We start from the raw sequence: 17,403 nt of genomic DNA on the forward strand, positions 1-17,403 counted from the left end.
CTCCTAGCTCTGAAGAGGTAAAGAAAATACTGAAGTAACAAGTTATCTTGCGAACCTTTGTCATGCGAGTTAAATAAAGCGATTACCGTCACGGGGGCAAACGAGTGGACCCAATAGAGTCTCTGAGATTAGAGAATCTATTACTGCGATATCAGATCGATGACACACGGTCGCTGTAAGGGAATTAACACAGGAATCAATCATCGAATAATCTAATTTTTACTGGCAGGTCAGGTGAAGGGTTATCTCCCTTCGTCTCCATGGTATTGAACGACCGTGTCGTACTGTTTGTAGGGGGTAGATTTTAAAAGTTTAGTCAAGGAGAAAAGTTAGATAAAAGTGTTTCTGTTTGTAGTCACCGGCTAAGAATTCAATGCTCTGAATTATTCTCTAGTTTTTCTTCGTTAAAAGACAGCTGGTGTTTCATTTAACAACGAGACCGAGTCCACTACAGAAAACACAAGACGTCCCCGTTATAACACAAGTCACACACTCACCTGCATGGGCAGCATGGCAGAGTGAAAGGATAGACATATTTATCGCAGACGCTTGGTCTGTAAATATTTTATTGTTTTGTATGTTCCTGGTACTGTAAAGAGAGAGAGAGAGAGATCGGGAGAGGGACAGAAAGAGAGATGGAGAGTGGGAGAGAGAAAGAAAGAGATAAAGATAGATGGGGAGAAAGAAATAGAGGTGGCGAGAGAAAGAGAGAGGTGGGGGAAGAGAGATAGAAGGGAGAGATGCCCTCAGTTTCTTAGGGAAAGAAGAGGAGATATGGCATGATGCAGAGAGAGAGAGAGAGAGAGAGAGAGAGAGAGAGAAAGGGATGGAGATGGCCAAACCTGCATAGGCATGTTCTCTCTCTGGTTAAAAATCACGGTCCCTGTATAAGCAGTTAACCGCTGATTCTGTCGCATCACCCACCTTGACGAGATAATGCACAATAATTCTCCTATAATCCCCAGTTTGATATTGCACATCAGTCCCAAACTCACTTAACAAAACGTCAGATCTGTCTGTCAAATACTGTTAAAGTCTCACCAGATAAAACATCGGTTTTCTAAACACATTCATTTTCTACTGGATCCTTTGACTCAAAGATTATTACTTGCGATGCATTAAAAAAGACGTATAGGAAATTCATACAGTTTTTTAAAGAAATGTGTTTAAACTAGAAAATGGCTTGATATTAAAATCCGCATCGCCTGGATATAAACACGCAAGGCTTCCTGCAACGTTCTTGATGTTGCTCAACATCACCGACGTTGTGCGTCATGGTTGGGGTGAGGTGGCGTTGTCGACGTGTCTGTAACATGCTTCAGACCCACGACCATGTGTTTTCTTACGGCCAGGACACGGCGGCAGATTTTGCGATCAATAAAACTTTCAATCCGTCTTCGATCACAAATGTGTTTCTACAGGGAGACGGAAGTGAGTTTAACTTGCAATGCCCAGTTCATAAAATACAGGATATAATTAAACCCTTAATGTCTATTCCAGAGGTTCCATTACAAACTGAATGGCACTTTACCTAACGACTCTGAAGACGTCATGAGCTTTCCACTGAATAGTCTTTGCCAGTGAACCAATACATCATGGAAACATTAAAACTTTCTGATACGAACTTTACCTGGTATTGTTAGAGTACATGTCTGTCTGTGGACAATGTGACTGAAAGGAGAGCTATACATAACAATATATAGAAGACAACTTTACTGACAATTGCAATATAAATTTGCATATTTACGAATTATGCAATAGACGACAAACATAGAGAGTTTTATTGGTTTGAAACGGACGTATACAATACATCACCACCATGACTGTTTTATGTATTCATGAGTTTTTATTGATGTTAAATGGCTTTCAACTGGCTTTTTAAAATATAAAAGTGTTCATGAAAATATATTCCGTTGACAAATGTGGCCACGTTTATAAGACAGATGCACACAACCACCATGGAATTTATACATGTGTAGCATGGATGATTACACGTGTAATAACAACGCCCATTGCCATGTGACCTAAATGTGAACTGTATAGAGCAAAGTCACCTCTGTGACCTTGACCTGATAACGGTCTGACCTTGACTACCAGAAACATGTTTGAATAGACTTAAATGTGAATAAGGTAATTTTAAAGGCTTTCCCGTAACCTACAGTAATCAAATCGTCAACCCATGCCCGTTGACATATGTCGCCAAGCCTAGTGACTTATTTAATGATAAAATGACAAATCTTGATGGGACCGCCTCGGCGTCACAATTCTAGGACATTACCCTGAAGCCCCACTGACGCTCACATGTCATGGTTAACCGTCTTGACAGGCTGTCAGCTGATTGCTGCTATTTATCCTTCTTAGCATGACCTACTGTGTGGCAATATGTTGTGTGGTAGTACCAGTTGGTATAGGTATTTATAGTTACAGTCAAACCGTAATGGGCTATTCACCCGAATATATCAGCATTTTTACAATTGACTGAACAGCATTGATAAGCTCAAAGCTGATTTCAAAACAATACAGTAATTATGTTTATGGAAACTTCAAGATATATGACATTTTATTTTTTTTCCAATCCATTCATTTGAAGACCGTCAAAAATGTCAGCATCAACATGTCTTTGATTTTAATCTTATAACCAGTGGATTAATCTTTTACATGTCTTTGTAACTGATATAGTTAGCATCAGTGAATTTTCGAAATGAAAATGTCTTTAAACAGTATTTGGGAACGGTAAACTTCTAGGCAATAATTTACGTATGCCTTTACGTTTATGAGCAATCCTACACCATCAGGTGGAACTTTCAGTCATTTTTACACGTTGCTTCCAGCATATACACCTGAAGCTACAATAATGAGAATATTTGTAACGCTAAATGTCCAGCTCAAAGCTGTGCCAGAGTGAAGCTATGACTGGTTGTGTGTACAATCACTTGTGCTGTATGGTCTGGTTCTAATTTCAGTCATCGTGCTGTGCGCATCCCCAGACTCCGTCAGAGAGATTATGATAAAGGCACATGAACTGAACTTCGACAATGGCGAATACGTTTTCTTCAACATTGATCTGTTCTCGAGGTAAGTGCAGCGGTAGTAGTAGCAGGAGTACCACCTCCAACAGCAGCAGTAGCAGTAGCAGTAACAGTGGCAATAGCAGTAGCAGTAGTAGAAGCAGTGGCAGCAGCAGCAGCAGTAGTAGTAGAGGTAGTAGTAGTTACTGTAGCAGTAGTAGTAGTGGTGGTGGTAGTAGTAGTAGTGGTAGTGGTAGTGGCAGTAGTAGTGGCAGTAGTAGTGGTGGTAGTGGCAGTGGTAGTGGTAGTAGCAGCAGTAGCAGCAGTAATAGTAGTAATAGTAGCAGTAGCAGTAGTAGTAGTAGTAGTGGTAGTGGTAGTGGTAGTAGTAGCAATAGTAGCAGTAGTAGCAGTAGTGCCAGTAGCAGCAGCAGCAGCAGTAGTAGTAGTAGTAGCAGCAGCAGCAGCAACTGGACTAAATGGATATTTTTTCCAAGACGAGGCATTTATACTGAATCTGGTTGAGCATCTGGAGGCATTTATACTGAATCTGGTTGAGCATCTGGAGGCATTTATACTGAATCTGATTGAGCATCTGGAGGCATTTATACTGAATCTGGTTGAGCATCTGGAGGCATTTATACTGAATCTGGTTGAGCATCTGGAGGCATTTATACTGAATCTGGTTGAGCATCTGGAGGCGGCTTGCACATCATGTACATTGCTATATCTCCCGGCTACGGCTGTTTTACTACTTGCTGCAAATGTAAAACAGACATGAGCTAGAACTGATAAAACATTTAAATCGCAATGGCTTCACATAACCTAACATCACCCTATCGATAGGCGTTATCCAGAAGTATCCACGTAGGTATTTTGCGCAGATGAAAGACAGTGTTTCTGGTTGAAATCTCTAACGCTGTGAGTTATGTCGTTATAACTTGGTGTGTAGTACACAGACTGTCAAGGCAGATAGTGATTGAACACTTCAAGCACGGCACCACATTATCAGCTTGCTCGTCAGACAACCGTGATGGACCCCCGATCTGCTCACGACATGCAGTGATGACAACAAAGGGCTCCATCTGCGAAGGTGACGACATGAACGCCAATCACACCTCCATCTCCATCCTCACCGTGCGACAATCAGGTCTAAAACGAGTCTCCGGGGAAACTAAAACATAAGTGCGCAGTCACAGATACATAAAAGCAGATGAAGCGAATTTTTTTTGGCAGAGGTGCCTCGTCTGAAACTATATAAGTCTCTCGGGGAGAAGTAAAGATGGTTTTACGATTTAACAACCAGCAAGTAGTAATAACACGGCGGGAGAAACCAGAAATGGGGTTCACACAATGTACTTTCGTAAGGAATCGAACCCGACCCCGAGCGGTTTATACGCATAACGTCACCCAGTGTGAGGTGAAGGTTGTCGCATTATGTTAACACTGCATATGCAAGAATAATCGAAGTTCGTATAATGAATATCGGTTTCAGCTGACAAGTGACTGCATGCTGCAGCTTCATATTGCTGACGACCTTTGAAGATCCAGGGTAGGATAGGTCTTCAGCAGCCCATGCTTGGCCCTAAATGCGACTATGCTTGTCATAAGAGGCGACTAAAGAGATCCAGTGGTCAAGCTTGCTAACTTGTTTGACACATACCATCGGTTCCCAATTGCGCAGATCGATGTTCATGCTGTTGGTCACTGGGGTGTCTGGTCCAGACTCGATTATTTACAGACCGCCGGTATATAAGTGGAATCTTGCTGAGGGCGGCGTAAAACTAAACTCATTCACCCACTCGTTTTGGTGACTAACGATCTGGTGTTGAGCAACTCTACATCCGGGTTATGATGAACAGAACACTCTTGCTCTCTTTTGTTCGTTGAAAGATATGTCTGTACCTTTGTCTACAGAGTTTTCCGTGGGAAGAGGCATCTGACGGGGGCGTGGTCGGGTCTAAGATACTGTATTTAGTCATTGCCAGATGATCTTTAAGCAATGATTTCTTGAGATGAGAAAATCTTATGGATGATCAATTTTACGTTACAGTGGTGAGGTTTCGGTAAAGATGATTATATCGTTTGAAGCTTTTTCATTTATATCTAAAGGTGGATAACGCCTGAGAAAGCCCAATGAACTTTCGCAAGACAGAATTATTTCCTATCGTATATCACTGAAAGTATTCCATCAGTTAGCAAACATAATCAGTCTTAATAAGAAAGCTGCAAGCGGAAAATATCGACACAGATTCTCCCATGTCTTACATCTGCGTCTGGTATGGCGCGCACTTGCTGGTCCAGTGTAAGAGTCTGTGTCTGTGAGCGGCCTCGCTGACTGATCTGTAATGCAAGTAATGCGGTATTTATACGTATAAGCCACACTGTTTACCTGCTTGATAATGAAATATCTTGTACTGTAGCATATTCATCTTGTTGACTGTCTCTTTCACGAAGAGACATTTGAAAAAATAACACAGAGCATGGCGGATAACACGAATTATAGAAGTTTTTAACTGAAAGACGTCATGCAATTATGTGAAGAAAGAAATGCAATGTACTTTGTAACAACAAAGTCTACTCTATAAATGTGCATTCTAGTTGAGATGTGGACAAGGAGAATGGTCACTGAAGGTTCTCTCTATCTATCTCTCTTTCTCTCTCTCTCTCTCTCTCTCTATCTATCTATCTCTCTGTGCGCGTTTATGTCTCTCCGTGTGTTCGTGGAAGTGTCTGTGTTGGTTTCTGTGAATGAGTGAGTATAAGTTTACGCCGCTTTTAGCAATAGTCTAGCAAGATAACGGTAGGACACAACATAGATGGACTTTATATATTGTACTCAGTCGAGGAATCGAACCCAGGTCTTTGGGGTTTCGTACTTTTTAGAAGATGCTCCAGACAGTTCTTAGACGGAACAAGTCACGAGTTGACAGAAATTATTCCGGATTCCTTTGATCAGTGCTATCCTCTTACTGTCAAACGTGCCAGTGTATAGACCTCCAGGACGAAAGCACGACTGGCTGCCAGCGGGGTCGGTATGAACTAACCCCTGATCAAAGGGGGATGTGGGGTAGGCTAGTGATGAAAGCGTCCACACGTCACGTCAAAAGCCCGGGATCGATCCTTCATATGGTTTCAATGTGCGAAGCCCATTTTTGGCGCCCTTACCGTAATATTGCTTGAATACTGTTTAGTGCGGCGTAAAACTAAACTCACTCAGTCACCTGATCGACCCTTACAATCAACACAATTTCTGTATATATGTAAATCTCGTAATACGAAATGCAACTGTCCTAAACGACCTTGTCCGGATTATCTTGATAAGGAGTCACCGACCACCGCCAGCCTTCCATTTTTAAACATAAATAACTGTCGAGATAAGAGACAACTAACAGGATCGGGTCGTTAGGTTCGTTGATTTGTTTGACACATATCATCGAAACCCAGTTGCGTAGAACGATGTTCATGCTGTTGATCACTGGATTGTCTGGCCCAGAGTCTGCCTCTATGGAGCTGTAATATTGATGAGTGCGGCGTAAAACTAAACTTACTCACTCACTATGGTTGACGTCTTCACATATAAATTGTCGAGTATCTGGATAAACGGGGTCTTTCTGTTGCACATCATGCCAATATGTCAGGCATAAACTGACGGAGACGTTGAAATGTAGTTCCGTCGTGAGAGGCCCATTCCACTCCGATCAGTGCAGGACTGCTTGAGTTTCTGTACTCTCGCTGGTGATCAAGGCTTTGGCGTTTCCTATCAACCTCATGCCATTTCCGCTCTCCTCGCCTGCAGATAACCCCTTGTTCCTATAGTCTCATTCGTTAACATCAAAACCTGCAACACATAGCTGCCAATGAATATATTCAAGCCATTGATTTCCTCAATTTTCTGGAATATACGAGGATCGTTGTTTAGCCGTGTGTCTCCGCATCGCTCGTCTTATGTGGATTAGCTACCAAGTACATTAACTTGCTTTTTTGTCAAGGACATTCCTCTTTCTTCAGATAATTGCAGGACGTCTTTCGCGTAATTTGTTTTTCTTTAGAGGAATGTTTATCCACGAGTAAATCGATTAGCTGCGGAAAATAGGTGAGAGTTGGAATGTGATTAGGTTCAATAGAGCAGGTGAAATAGAAAGTTTTTGTATAATTTGCATGAGAATTGGTGTATCTTACATGCAATCTCTTCTCAAGCTCTTAAGCTACCGGCTTTCAGCCTTTGATGATTGGAGTCGGTTTAAAGATAAACAATTAAATTACGTAACCCTGATGTACTCCGGTGTGATTGAAAGAGTTTATATTTGAATTAGTTCGTTCTGATGTGTTTAATAGCGAATCTATTCTCAGTCAGAATCCTCTATCAATCTCAGTAGAGCAATCTGTCTGATTGGAAGATTATAAACTTCAATTTATTTTTTTTGTGTTAACTCATGAATATAAAGCTATGTCTGTGATTAACATTTTAAAAAAAGCTGAATAATACCAGATAAATACATTAGTTGTGCACAGAAAGGATATGCATATTGTATCCGTCATATTAGTAATTAGCCTGTGCTGTACGTGTGTACATGCCTGTCAATAATGGTGAGGTTATCTTGGTGATTGAGAGGTGTGTGGGTGCATAGCATGTTTGGAATAACGTGCATTAGGACATACCACGAAAACGTCAAAAGCAGGTATTTATTTTCTTTCCACCTACAAAAAGGTGGCATATTGTAATATAGTGTGATATCTTTTTGTGACAGTGTTAATTTTTACTAACAAGCTCACAAATCTTGATTGACAGCAAGAACGCCAGTGAGAGGCCATGGTTCCGGGAGAACGACACAGAAGATCGCAACAAGAAAGCAAGACTTGCGTATGAAGCACTGATGACCGTCACCTTGAGAAAGCCGACGAGTCCCGAGTACAGGCGTTTCTCGGAGGAGGTGAAAAGAAGAGCTGCCCAAATGTACAAGAACTTCACTTACGGGGAGGAGGAGGTAAGATCTAATGATAGAGCGTATTCAAAGTGCATGTGAACTTAAACTGTACGGATAGGTACATCTGGGCTCGTACAATAAAATAATAAAATAATAAAATTAAAAAAAGGCTATACAGACCGCTCACATCAAGAGTGAACGAGTAAATGTTCAGTTGTATATTGTTGATTAAAGTGAACTTAGGACATAAAGATATTGAGGATCAGTAAGAAGGCACGGAAAGACGTGAGATGCCGTCACAGTGCCAGAATTACAAATACCATCGATCTTTGGAAGCCGAAACTCCTCTTAGTACCGCTACTAATATATCTCTTTTTTCATTTAATCAAACAAAGAGGGATTATTTGATTCTTACAGTGAAGTACACGTGACCTTGTCAGATTATTCAGATCGTGCGTCAGCTGTATGCACCGTCTGTTTTTACATACTGAAATGAGTTTTACGCTAAATCAGGCAGTACCGATACTATGTGTTTCGTCGTTCAATACTCATCCCCTAGTGACGGGATTCATCAGTCGAAAAGGCGGACGATTTAAGTGGAGACTCTTTTAGGCGACTGTAATCGATCCTGTACGTTTTAGTACGTGATGTCTGCAATTTATTCCCAGAGCTGTTTCCAATAACGAGAAAGTCTCTCCTCGGTGGCTGTACGGTTTCGCTTTTGTACCTATCCCCTCTTTACTCATTCGTCCGATTAAACAATGTCCCTCTAGCCTATATCCACGTCTTCAGCACCTTTCTCGCTATCCCATCACCCAACACAGGCACAACATTCTGGCAACACCAAGCGAGATTCCTTATTCTCAACTCCCATTCTACATGACCCACACCCATCGTCATTAGCAGAGCAGCCCAGCATTCAGTCGCCCTATTCCTCTACTACTCCAACACCATGCAGTATTCGCAGTTTGTATCGCCCACATTTCATAAGGCTAAGTACATAGAAAGCAAGAAATGTTTCTCGGGCATCGGCGCGTCACTGTTATTTGCTTTTTGTTGCAACTATGATTCTACGAGCAAAACAAAAAATAAATATATAAATAAAAATGTGGTCCTCCCGCGCCACTTTTTTAATCAAAAATTTAAAACAGTCCTCCACCCTCTTCACTTTAAAAATATGCCCGAGAATCCTTTCATTCTTTTATGTAGCCTAATTCGTTTTATACCCGTTCTATCGTCCCTACAGTCCGACTACTCCAACATTTTAATTTCACATCTTTCATAAGTCATCTCCATTGTCATCAGCATCCCCCCATCACCTCCTGTTACCACCCTCACCAACCCCCCCCCCACACACACCCACCCACCCACACACACACATCTACAGTCTTCTCCCTCATCACCCCGTCACTTGTCTGCCTTAGAATGAGTGAGTGAGTTTAGATTTACGCCACACTCAGTTTTACGCCACACTCAGCAATAATCCAGCTATCCAGCGATATGGCGGCCGTTTTTAAATAATCGAGTCTAGATCAGACAATCCAGTGACCAACAGCATGAGCATCGATCTGCACAACTGGGAACCGATGACATGTATTAACCAAGTCAGCGAGCCTGACCACCCGATCCCCGTTAGTCGTCTCTTTCGACAAGCATAGTCGCCTTTTGGGTCAAGCATGGGTTGCTGAAGACCTATTCTCATCCCGGATCTTCAAGGGTCTGTCTGCTTTAGAGTCTCTGAACCATGTATTTGCCTTCCTGGTAGTCCTATCAGTAATTCATACAACTCATATGAAGGAAATCTGTGTTTTCCTCAAAACGAGGTCTCTTCAATTGTTTCCATGAAACGTTCACGTCACAATCATTACCAACCCGCTACCTGCAGTTCTCAGTACCACCATACACCCCATTCGATCAGTAATTCATACACGGCTCAAATGTAGGAAATCCTGTTTTTTGCTCAAGAGGAGGTCTTTCCAACTGTCTTTATGAAACTTTCCCTTCACAGTCCTTCTACCTGCAATTTCCTAGAAGCGACCTGTGGGACATATATCCCATATTACTAGCATGTGGAAGGCAGATTCGCTTATTATTGCTTACCTTGAGTGATCAGTCTAAGTAAACTCAGTGTCTCAGTGTATTTCGTTACTCTCCGCGACTGAGTCTAACGAAACTTAGTAGAAGGTCGCATCAGCTAACCTTTGAGCGACCAATGCCCGTCCAATCAAACGCGAGACAGTCAAACATATTTAACCAATCAGACAACCGGTATTGTTCAGGGATCAGAGGGACTCTCAGAATATTCAGGTCACTGACACAGAACTCTCCACAAACAAAAATCCGCATATAACACAATCATTTGATCTGCAGTATATACGCTTTTGGGTTTCTGTTGACATCGTTACCATTAGCTAATATTTCCGCAAGATGACATCTTTGAATATTGCCAAAACACCATTTTCAGCGACTGTCATGGTAGCGTACGTTAAATAGCTTTCGGAATCGTTCGGGTACGAATCGTTTCGAGATAAAAAGTTCAAAAGGTATGTGCGAATGTCCACTTTCGCGATTTGGTAAGCTGTGGTCTAATTGGTCAATCTCAAAGGATATAATTACCTGACGCGACCTCCCATAAGGTTTAGTTAGATTCAGTAGTAGAGTGTAACGAGATGTACTGGGGATTTACTTAGACTGCTTGAGTGATCATTTTGATTATTGTTTCGATGAGACTGCAGTGGATCTCTAATCATGACTCCTAAATTCCACATGCTGAACTACCTGCCTTATTGTTATCAGAATTTGAAGACAATAGCCATGTTCATCATTTTCAAGAGGGAGGTAAAAGACTGTGCCCTGCAGTTTTTGTCCTACATGTAGCTGCCATAATATATAATAGAACAAAAAGGTTAAGTTACCCCAACATCCTTGTCTTATTCCAGGTGAACAGCTTTGTCGGTGCTTTTCATGACGCGGTCATACTGTACGCCCTGGCGCTAAACGAGACGCTGGAGGCGAACGGCTCCATCTCCGATGGCGCTGCCATCACACGTCGCATGTGGAACAGAACGTTTGAGGGTAAGTACCGCTCTAGAATAAGTGTACATGTACCCAGAAGGACAATGGCTCTCGGATATTTTACTCTAATTATGGTGTATCCTTAACTCAAATATATATTTTTCATAAGTTTTACTCACATATTTGCGATATGATATTTGAAACAAAACAAAACAACCAGTTGCTTACAAAATTGTCGCCTTTTTAACACTTGGGTGAATTTTCAAGTTCTCATTTCATAAAATACAATATTAATTTCGTTTAAAATAATTTATATTCTTTGAAAAACACACTGTTTTGATGGATATTTTAGACATTTTATCTCTACAAATCAATAAAAGTGCTTTTTTACGGAATACATGTGCAACATGTTTAACTTACTAAGTCTCGTGAGACTGCAAATTCCTTTTTTTTCTACCAACAACTCGATGAAATCCTTTTACAAAGTTTATACCGCTACAGATTTTTGCAAAGCGTTCGTGGTAAAGGGTCAAGGTTAAATGGACATGATCAATGTTGACATAACGTCTTGCAAAGGTTAGTTACGAAACTTTCCCCACGCCCCCTCAGCATCAAGCGTTATACAGAGAAAGTATACTGACATTGTCGTCTCTGGTTTCACCGTTGTTTGCAATGCCGTCACAATGGCGGTTGTCACCTACTATTTTACGAACGCATCAGTAAAATGTTGAACGTCTTCGTTCAAAGATGTCTGAACAGTGTAACGTTTAACACCCGTTTGGACAAAAACCGGCAAATCCCGAAGTGATGAAGTTTTTGTCTATAACCTTTTCTTGAATAGCTGGCAAAGTGTCAAAAGGGTCTAAGTGTCCTTCACCGTGAAAAGAGAAGTCACTAATGTATCTTCGTGGTGATAGCCGCTATCCAACTTTACTGTAACTGTCCTATATATCTGACTGCAGGCATCACAGGGACTGTCAGCATTGACGCTAACGGAGATAGGAACGCCGATTACTCGCTGCTGGATCTTAACCCGGAGTCAGAGAAATACGAGGTATAAAGCCTTTTACAGGATTACAGGATGTGTCGTCCTGGCGGTTAAAGTGATATATCACATAGTGACTGCCAAACAGCCCGTCTGTGTAACTGCTGCCTTGTCTCATCCATATCGGATGGTGGCGTAGCTCCCCGTGTCTACCTCATCTATATTTCCCGGTAGCCTTTGTGTTTCCAGTTTCCAGCTTATAACATATCATCATCATCCTCGTTGTCGTCGTCGTCATCATTATCGTCATCATCGTCGTTGTTGTCGTCGTCAGCAGCATCAGCATCCATTGATCGTTAAACTCATTTCCCATCCATCAGTCCATCAACCACCCACCATACCATCATCCATCCATCCATCCGCCATCATCCATATATCATCCATCATCAATCTATCCATCAACCACCACCACATCATCATCATCATCATCATCATCATCATCATCATCCATCCATCGATCATCATCATCATCATCATTGTCGTCGTCGTCGTCGTCATCATCCATCCATCGATCATCATCATCATCATCATCATCATCATCCATCCATCGATCATCATCACCATCATCATCATCATCATCATCATCATCATCACCATCATCATCATCATTATCCAGCCATCGATCATCATCATCATCATCATCATCATCATCATCATCATCATCATCATCACCATCATCATCATCATTATCCAGCCATCGATCATCATCATCATCATCATCATCCATCCATCCATCATACATACATATATCATCTATCCATCCATCATCATCATCATCCATCCATCATCATCATCCATCCATCTATCCATCCATCATCAACATCATCCTCTTCATCATTTATCACAACCCACTAAATCAGATGGCTGTTACTTGTAGGGTTAGAGAAATAGGTGAGAGGACGCCATGATGAATACAACTGTCAATGTGTGTCACACGCTGGGCTGTAGTGAAGATTTGCTGTAGTATTGTGTCGTTGTTAATGCATTTACCTCCGTGTTAAGGTCGGCGCAGTCATGATGTTTTTTCTCGACTGTATTTGGGGTTTGTACGAGAAACCACATGGACGTCAGAGTGCAATCCAGATACCGTGGGCGTAACGCCAACGAAGGTGTCGTATTGTACCTTGATACGTTAGAAACTGAAATATTGATGCTACATAAAGGAAAGAAACACACTCTTGACTTTGACGAGTCTATAAAAAAGTATGAAACAGCAGATGCAATCCGTCACGTGAAATGGGGAAAAATGTCGCGTTCTTATTGAGTTTACACATTCACATATATGTGAATATAAGGGTGCGTGTGTGCGTGTGTCTACTATGTTTTCTCCAAACTTGTGACTATTTAGTAATATTTGCCCACTGACATGCCATGGGGATACTCCATTCAAATACTCTTTACTGACTCCGACCGACCAACGCTTGTTTTATCCCCTGTCTTGTGTCCCGCAGGGAACGGTGACTCGACCGGGACTCGAACGGCCTACTTACTTCAGTTCTGGCTGACACACTTTCTACATTTGCTCATACTATAAACACATACGACTGCACACGTATCACCCCTAGATATGGCTATGCGACTTTCAACAATTATGAAAAAATATCGTCAACATTAATCCGATTATTTTGCTGTCTCTCATGCACGATTGTAAACAGAGATATAAATGAATGAAATAAGACTCAAGGGTATGTTACCATGTTTATCGTGATATTCTTGTTACAGGTGGTGGCTAATTACTATGGCAACCGGAGACGCTACGAACCTGTTGCCGGCAAGAGAGTGTACTGGGCAGGGGGACTGGACTCTCCCCCTGCGGACACGCCCGAGTGCGGTTTTGACGGATCGAAATGTCCCCCTGACGGTACGTCGTTCCCCAGTGCAATCGTAGGGTATTTATAGTGACCAACATAACGACAGTGATAGTGCGGACTTTCCAGCATCTCAAGCTAAGCGTGGCTTCATAACTATTTCTGTTTTGTCTTTTTGTGTTGACTACGTTGGTGCAACTGTCTGCATGTCTCTCTGGCCAGTGAACAAACATTTATAGAAAAAACCCTCACTGGTCAATGGTTTGCCTTGCCTAGATTGTAGAATGAACTGATTTTAGTGACATGACTTGTTCACTGCCTATGAGAGGGGCATGGGTTGATGTACCCTCGATGTTTGTTTGTTCTCTAGCCCGAAGGTTGAAGGACCTGTGAACAATGTGTGTATTATGCCGAACACCTCAATGTTAATTTTGTACTGTATGAAGCACGGATATAAATCTTTGCCATTGCTAGATTTTGCAGACAAGAAAACAGATTTACAGTTATCTCCCTTCCATCGATTTGCATTTGCATGACATTTGTAATTTTCGTACATCATAGATGCTTCAATGTTATTCGAGGTTATTACAACGGACAACAAAATGAATGTTAGTCGCCTGTAAGCTGGGAACATTGTAAATAATAGGAGAGCGCTCAGTCAGTCAGAAAGCGACATTTATGTGTGAGGTAAGATAAAAAAGTTATTAAATGTACCAGTCAGTCCAGAAACTATACTACCGACAAGAAATAAGGGAACTAATGAAATAATAGCGAATTTGAAACTGCTTTAAATATCCACTAAATCAATTTTAGGCGTCAAGTTCAATATCTGGTGTGTCCACCATGTTGGGCAACACATTCACGGCACCTTGATGGCATGCTGTTAATCAATTTCCGGATGGTTGCCCGTGGTATTGCCCGCCACTCCTCTTGGAGAGTTGCACCAAGCTGGGCCAGGTTGGCGAGTCCTGTGTCCCTGGCGTACACTCTTCGACCAAGAACGTCCCAGAGATGTTCAATTGGGGACAGGTCTGGGGACTTAGAGGACCAGTCCAATGTCTGGATACCTTCTTGTCGGAGATAAGCAGAGACAATTCGGGCCCGATGTGGTCTGGCATTATCATCTTGGAATACAAAATTTCGGCCGATAACTCTAGCCAATGGAGCCACAACAGGACGCAATATTTGGTCAACGTATCGCTGACCAGTCATGGCTCCGTTAATGATGACCAAATCTGATCGTCTGTCATGTGTAATCCCACCCCACGCCATGACACTACCACCTCCATATCGATCATGGTCAAGAATTGCTGCTCTGGCATATCGCTACCCGCTCAGACGCCAACAACGTTTTCTGCCATCTATGAATCGTAGGCAAAACCTTGACTCATCAGAGAACATGGTGTAACGCCAGTGGCGCATAGCCCGTCCCTGATGCTGCCTAGCCCATGCCGATCTTTGGCGCTTATGGTGAGCTGAAAGGGTGACACCCTTAAAAGGCCGTCTTGCTTTCAGACGAGCTTGATAGAGTCGGTTTTTAACGGTTGAGTTTGAAATGCGTCTTCCAGCGAGTGTGCGGAATTCTCTATTGATGGCAGGGGCCGATTTAAACCTATCGCGTAGAGCAATTAACGTAATGAGACGATCCTGTCGTGGTGTCGTTGATTTTGGTCTACCACGCCCAGGTCTCGTTGCAACCCCACCCGTTTGACGGTACTTATCCCACAGGCGTGAAATTACACTTTTTGATTTACCCATCTGCCGGGTAACTTCACATAATGATGTCCCCCCCTCTATCATCCTCACAATACTCCATTTTGTTGCTTCACCGAGATACTGCCTCGGAGGCATTTCTGTCAGTAAGTGTCAATCTCTATTGCATTAGTGATTGCGACTTCTCCAGTACATTTACAGGAGTTAACTTCTGTATGCACGTGTAGCACGTGCTGGGCATGCATTATGCGAAATTCCATTGTCATTGGATGTTGCGTTTGGGAGATACGCCACGATAACGGATCCTGTCACAGTCAAAGTCATCTACATTCAATTTCTTGGTTCCCTTATTTTCTGTCGGTAGTATATGATGGCTTCCTCTACGTCGCCATTCCAAACACGCTGTGTATCAGCATGTGATTTTATTACAGAACCCTTCCCTGAATATGGCATCGTCATTATTGTACTCGGATCTGTCCTCCTCGTGGTCCTCATCGTCACATTCTTTGTGTACAGGTGAGCTAGGGAGGGGTCGATACTTCACTCCTGAGCAAAGCAAAGCATGCGCTTAAATATAGATTTTACTGAAATATTGCGAACATTATCAAAACAGTACTAGAGTGACCATAGCTGCAAACACAGAACCACCACAACCATGATATCTGCAACAAATATGATATAGAATTAGTTAGCATTTTTTAGTTTGGGTTTTGTCTTATCACTATCAAAAAGTCTCTCTCTCTCTCTCTCTGTGTGTGTGTGTGTTTGTGTGTGAGAGGCAGAGAGAGGGAGGGAGCGAGAGAGGGAGCTAGTCATCAATTTGCGTATAGCAGAGTGTCGTAATATTTGAGTATGTATGGTATTTCGTGGGTATGGAAACAGGAAACACGTGCACGTGTGATAACGTCTACGTCTGTTCGAGGTAACATCAGGATGTTTTCAACATCCGAGTGTGTGAGATAACATCCGGGTATATGTTGCAGGCACATCCGACTTGAGGCGGAGCTGGCAGAGATGAACTGGAGGGTGAAGTGGGAAGACATTATGTTCGGGGCGCCTGAGAAGAACCGGAAGCTGGAGAGACAAGGAAGTCGGTATAGCCTGAACAGGGTAAGCTAACATGTACAGACGAGTTGTCATTACCTGAACACATATACAAGATAACCTAACCTCCCATGCGTTTACCACAATCCCTGTGATGGAATCGATTTGTCCAAACTCGGCAATTGCTGTGTTCAAAACTGCAGTTTGGGAGTTAAAAACTTAATTTGAGTTAGAAACTAATTTGTTTTAACTTGTATTTCGAATACATTTTCACAATGGTATCATTCCCGATGCGCTTTTGAATAGTAAACGATCAAACAAGAGGAATCACGTGGAACAGGAACATAAAGGTCATTCGTTTGTCAACCACAATTGCACTGCACCCATGAAGATCCTTGTTAAATTGGTCTTCACCAACCCTGTTTTGTCGTAAGGGGCGACTACCGGGATCCGGTGATCAGACCCGCTGACTCGGTTAACACATGTCACCGTATCCCAACTGGGTCGATCGATGTTGATCACTGGATTGTCTGGTCCAAATTCGATTATTTACGGACCGCCGCCATATAGCTGGAATATTGCTGTGTGCAGCGTTTAACAAACAGGCAAACACAACATCTCTGCGACTGCAGTGTAAATGTTGGCATCAATATCGCGTACGCGCATTCTTCACCATTCAATCCAACTTTGTCTTCCTACAGAGGTACTCCTACGTGAGCGACTGTTCCCGGGACACAATAGCAGTACAGCTAGGAGATGTGAACAGACAGCTGTTTACAAAGACCGGATACTTTAGGGTATGTGAACAGAAAACTGTAATAAGATCAGACACGAGAAGGTAT

General features: G+C 42.3%; 1 protein-coding gene across 1 annotated transcript in view; it reads left to right on the forward strand.

The window, feature by feature from the left end:
- LOC137260375 (atrial natriuretic peptide receptor 1-like) overlaps positions 1–17,403 on the forward strand; it is a 75,061-nt gene that overhangs the window by 44,566 nt on the left and 13,092 nt on the right. Inside the window, exons 2-9 of the mRNA XM_067798049.1 lie at positions 2,964–3,075; positions 7,801–7,996; positions 10,876–11,011; positions 11,914–12,005; positions 13,719–13,857; positions 15,949–16,033; positions 16,501–16,627; positions 17,263–17,358. Coding sequence (XP_067654150.1) covers positions 2,964–3,075; positions 7,801–7,996; positions 10,876–11,011; positions 11,914–12,005; positions 13,719–13,857; positions 15,949–16,033; positions 16,501–16,627; positions 17,263–17,358 — 983 coding nt within the window. The remainder of the gene's footprint in view (positions 1–2,963; positions 3,076–7,800; positions 7,997–10,875; positions 11,012–11,913; positions 12,006–13,718; positions 13,858–15,948; positions 16,034–16,500; positions 16,628–17,262; positions 17,359–17,403) is intronic.

This window comes from Haliotis asinina, chromosome 13 (genome assembly GCF_037392515.1).
Source record: "Haliotis asinina isolate JCU_RB_2024 chromosome 13, JCU_Hal_asi_v2, whole genome shotgun sequence".
In the NCBI taxonomy this organism is placed as follows: domain Eukaryota; kingdom Metazoa; phylum Mollusca; class Gastropoda; order Lepetellida; family Haliotidae; genus Haliotis; species Haliotis asinina.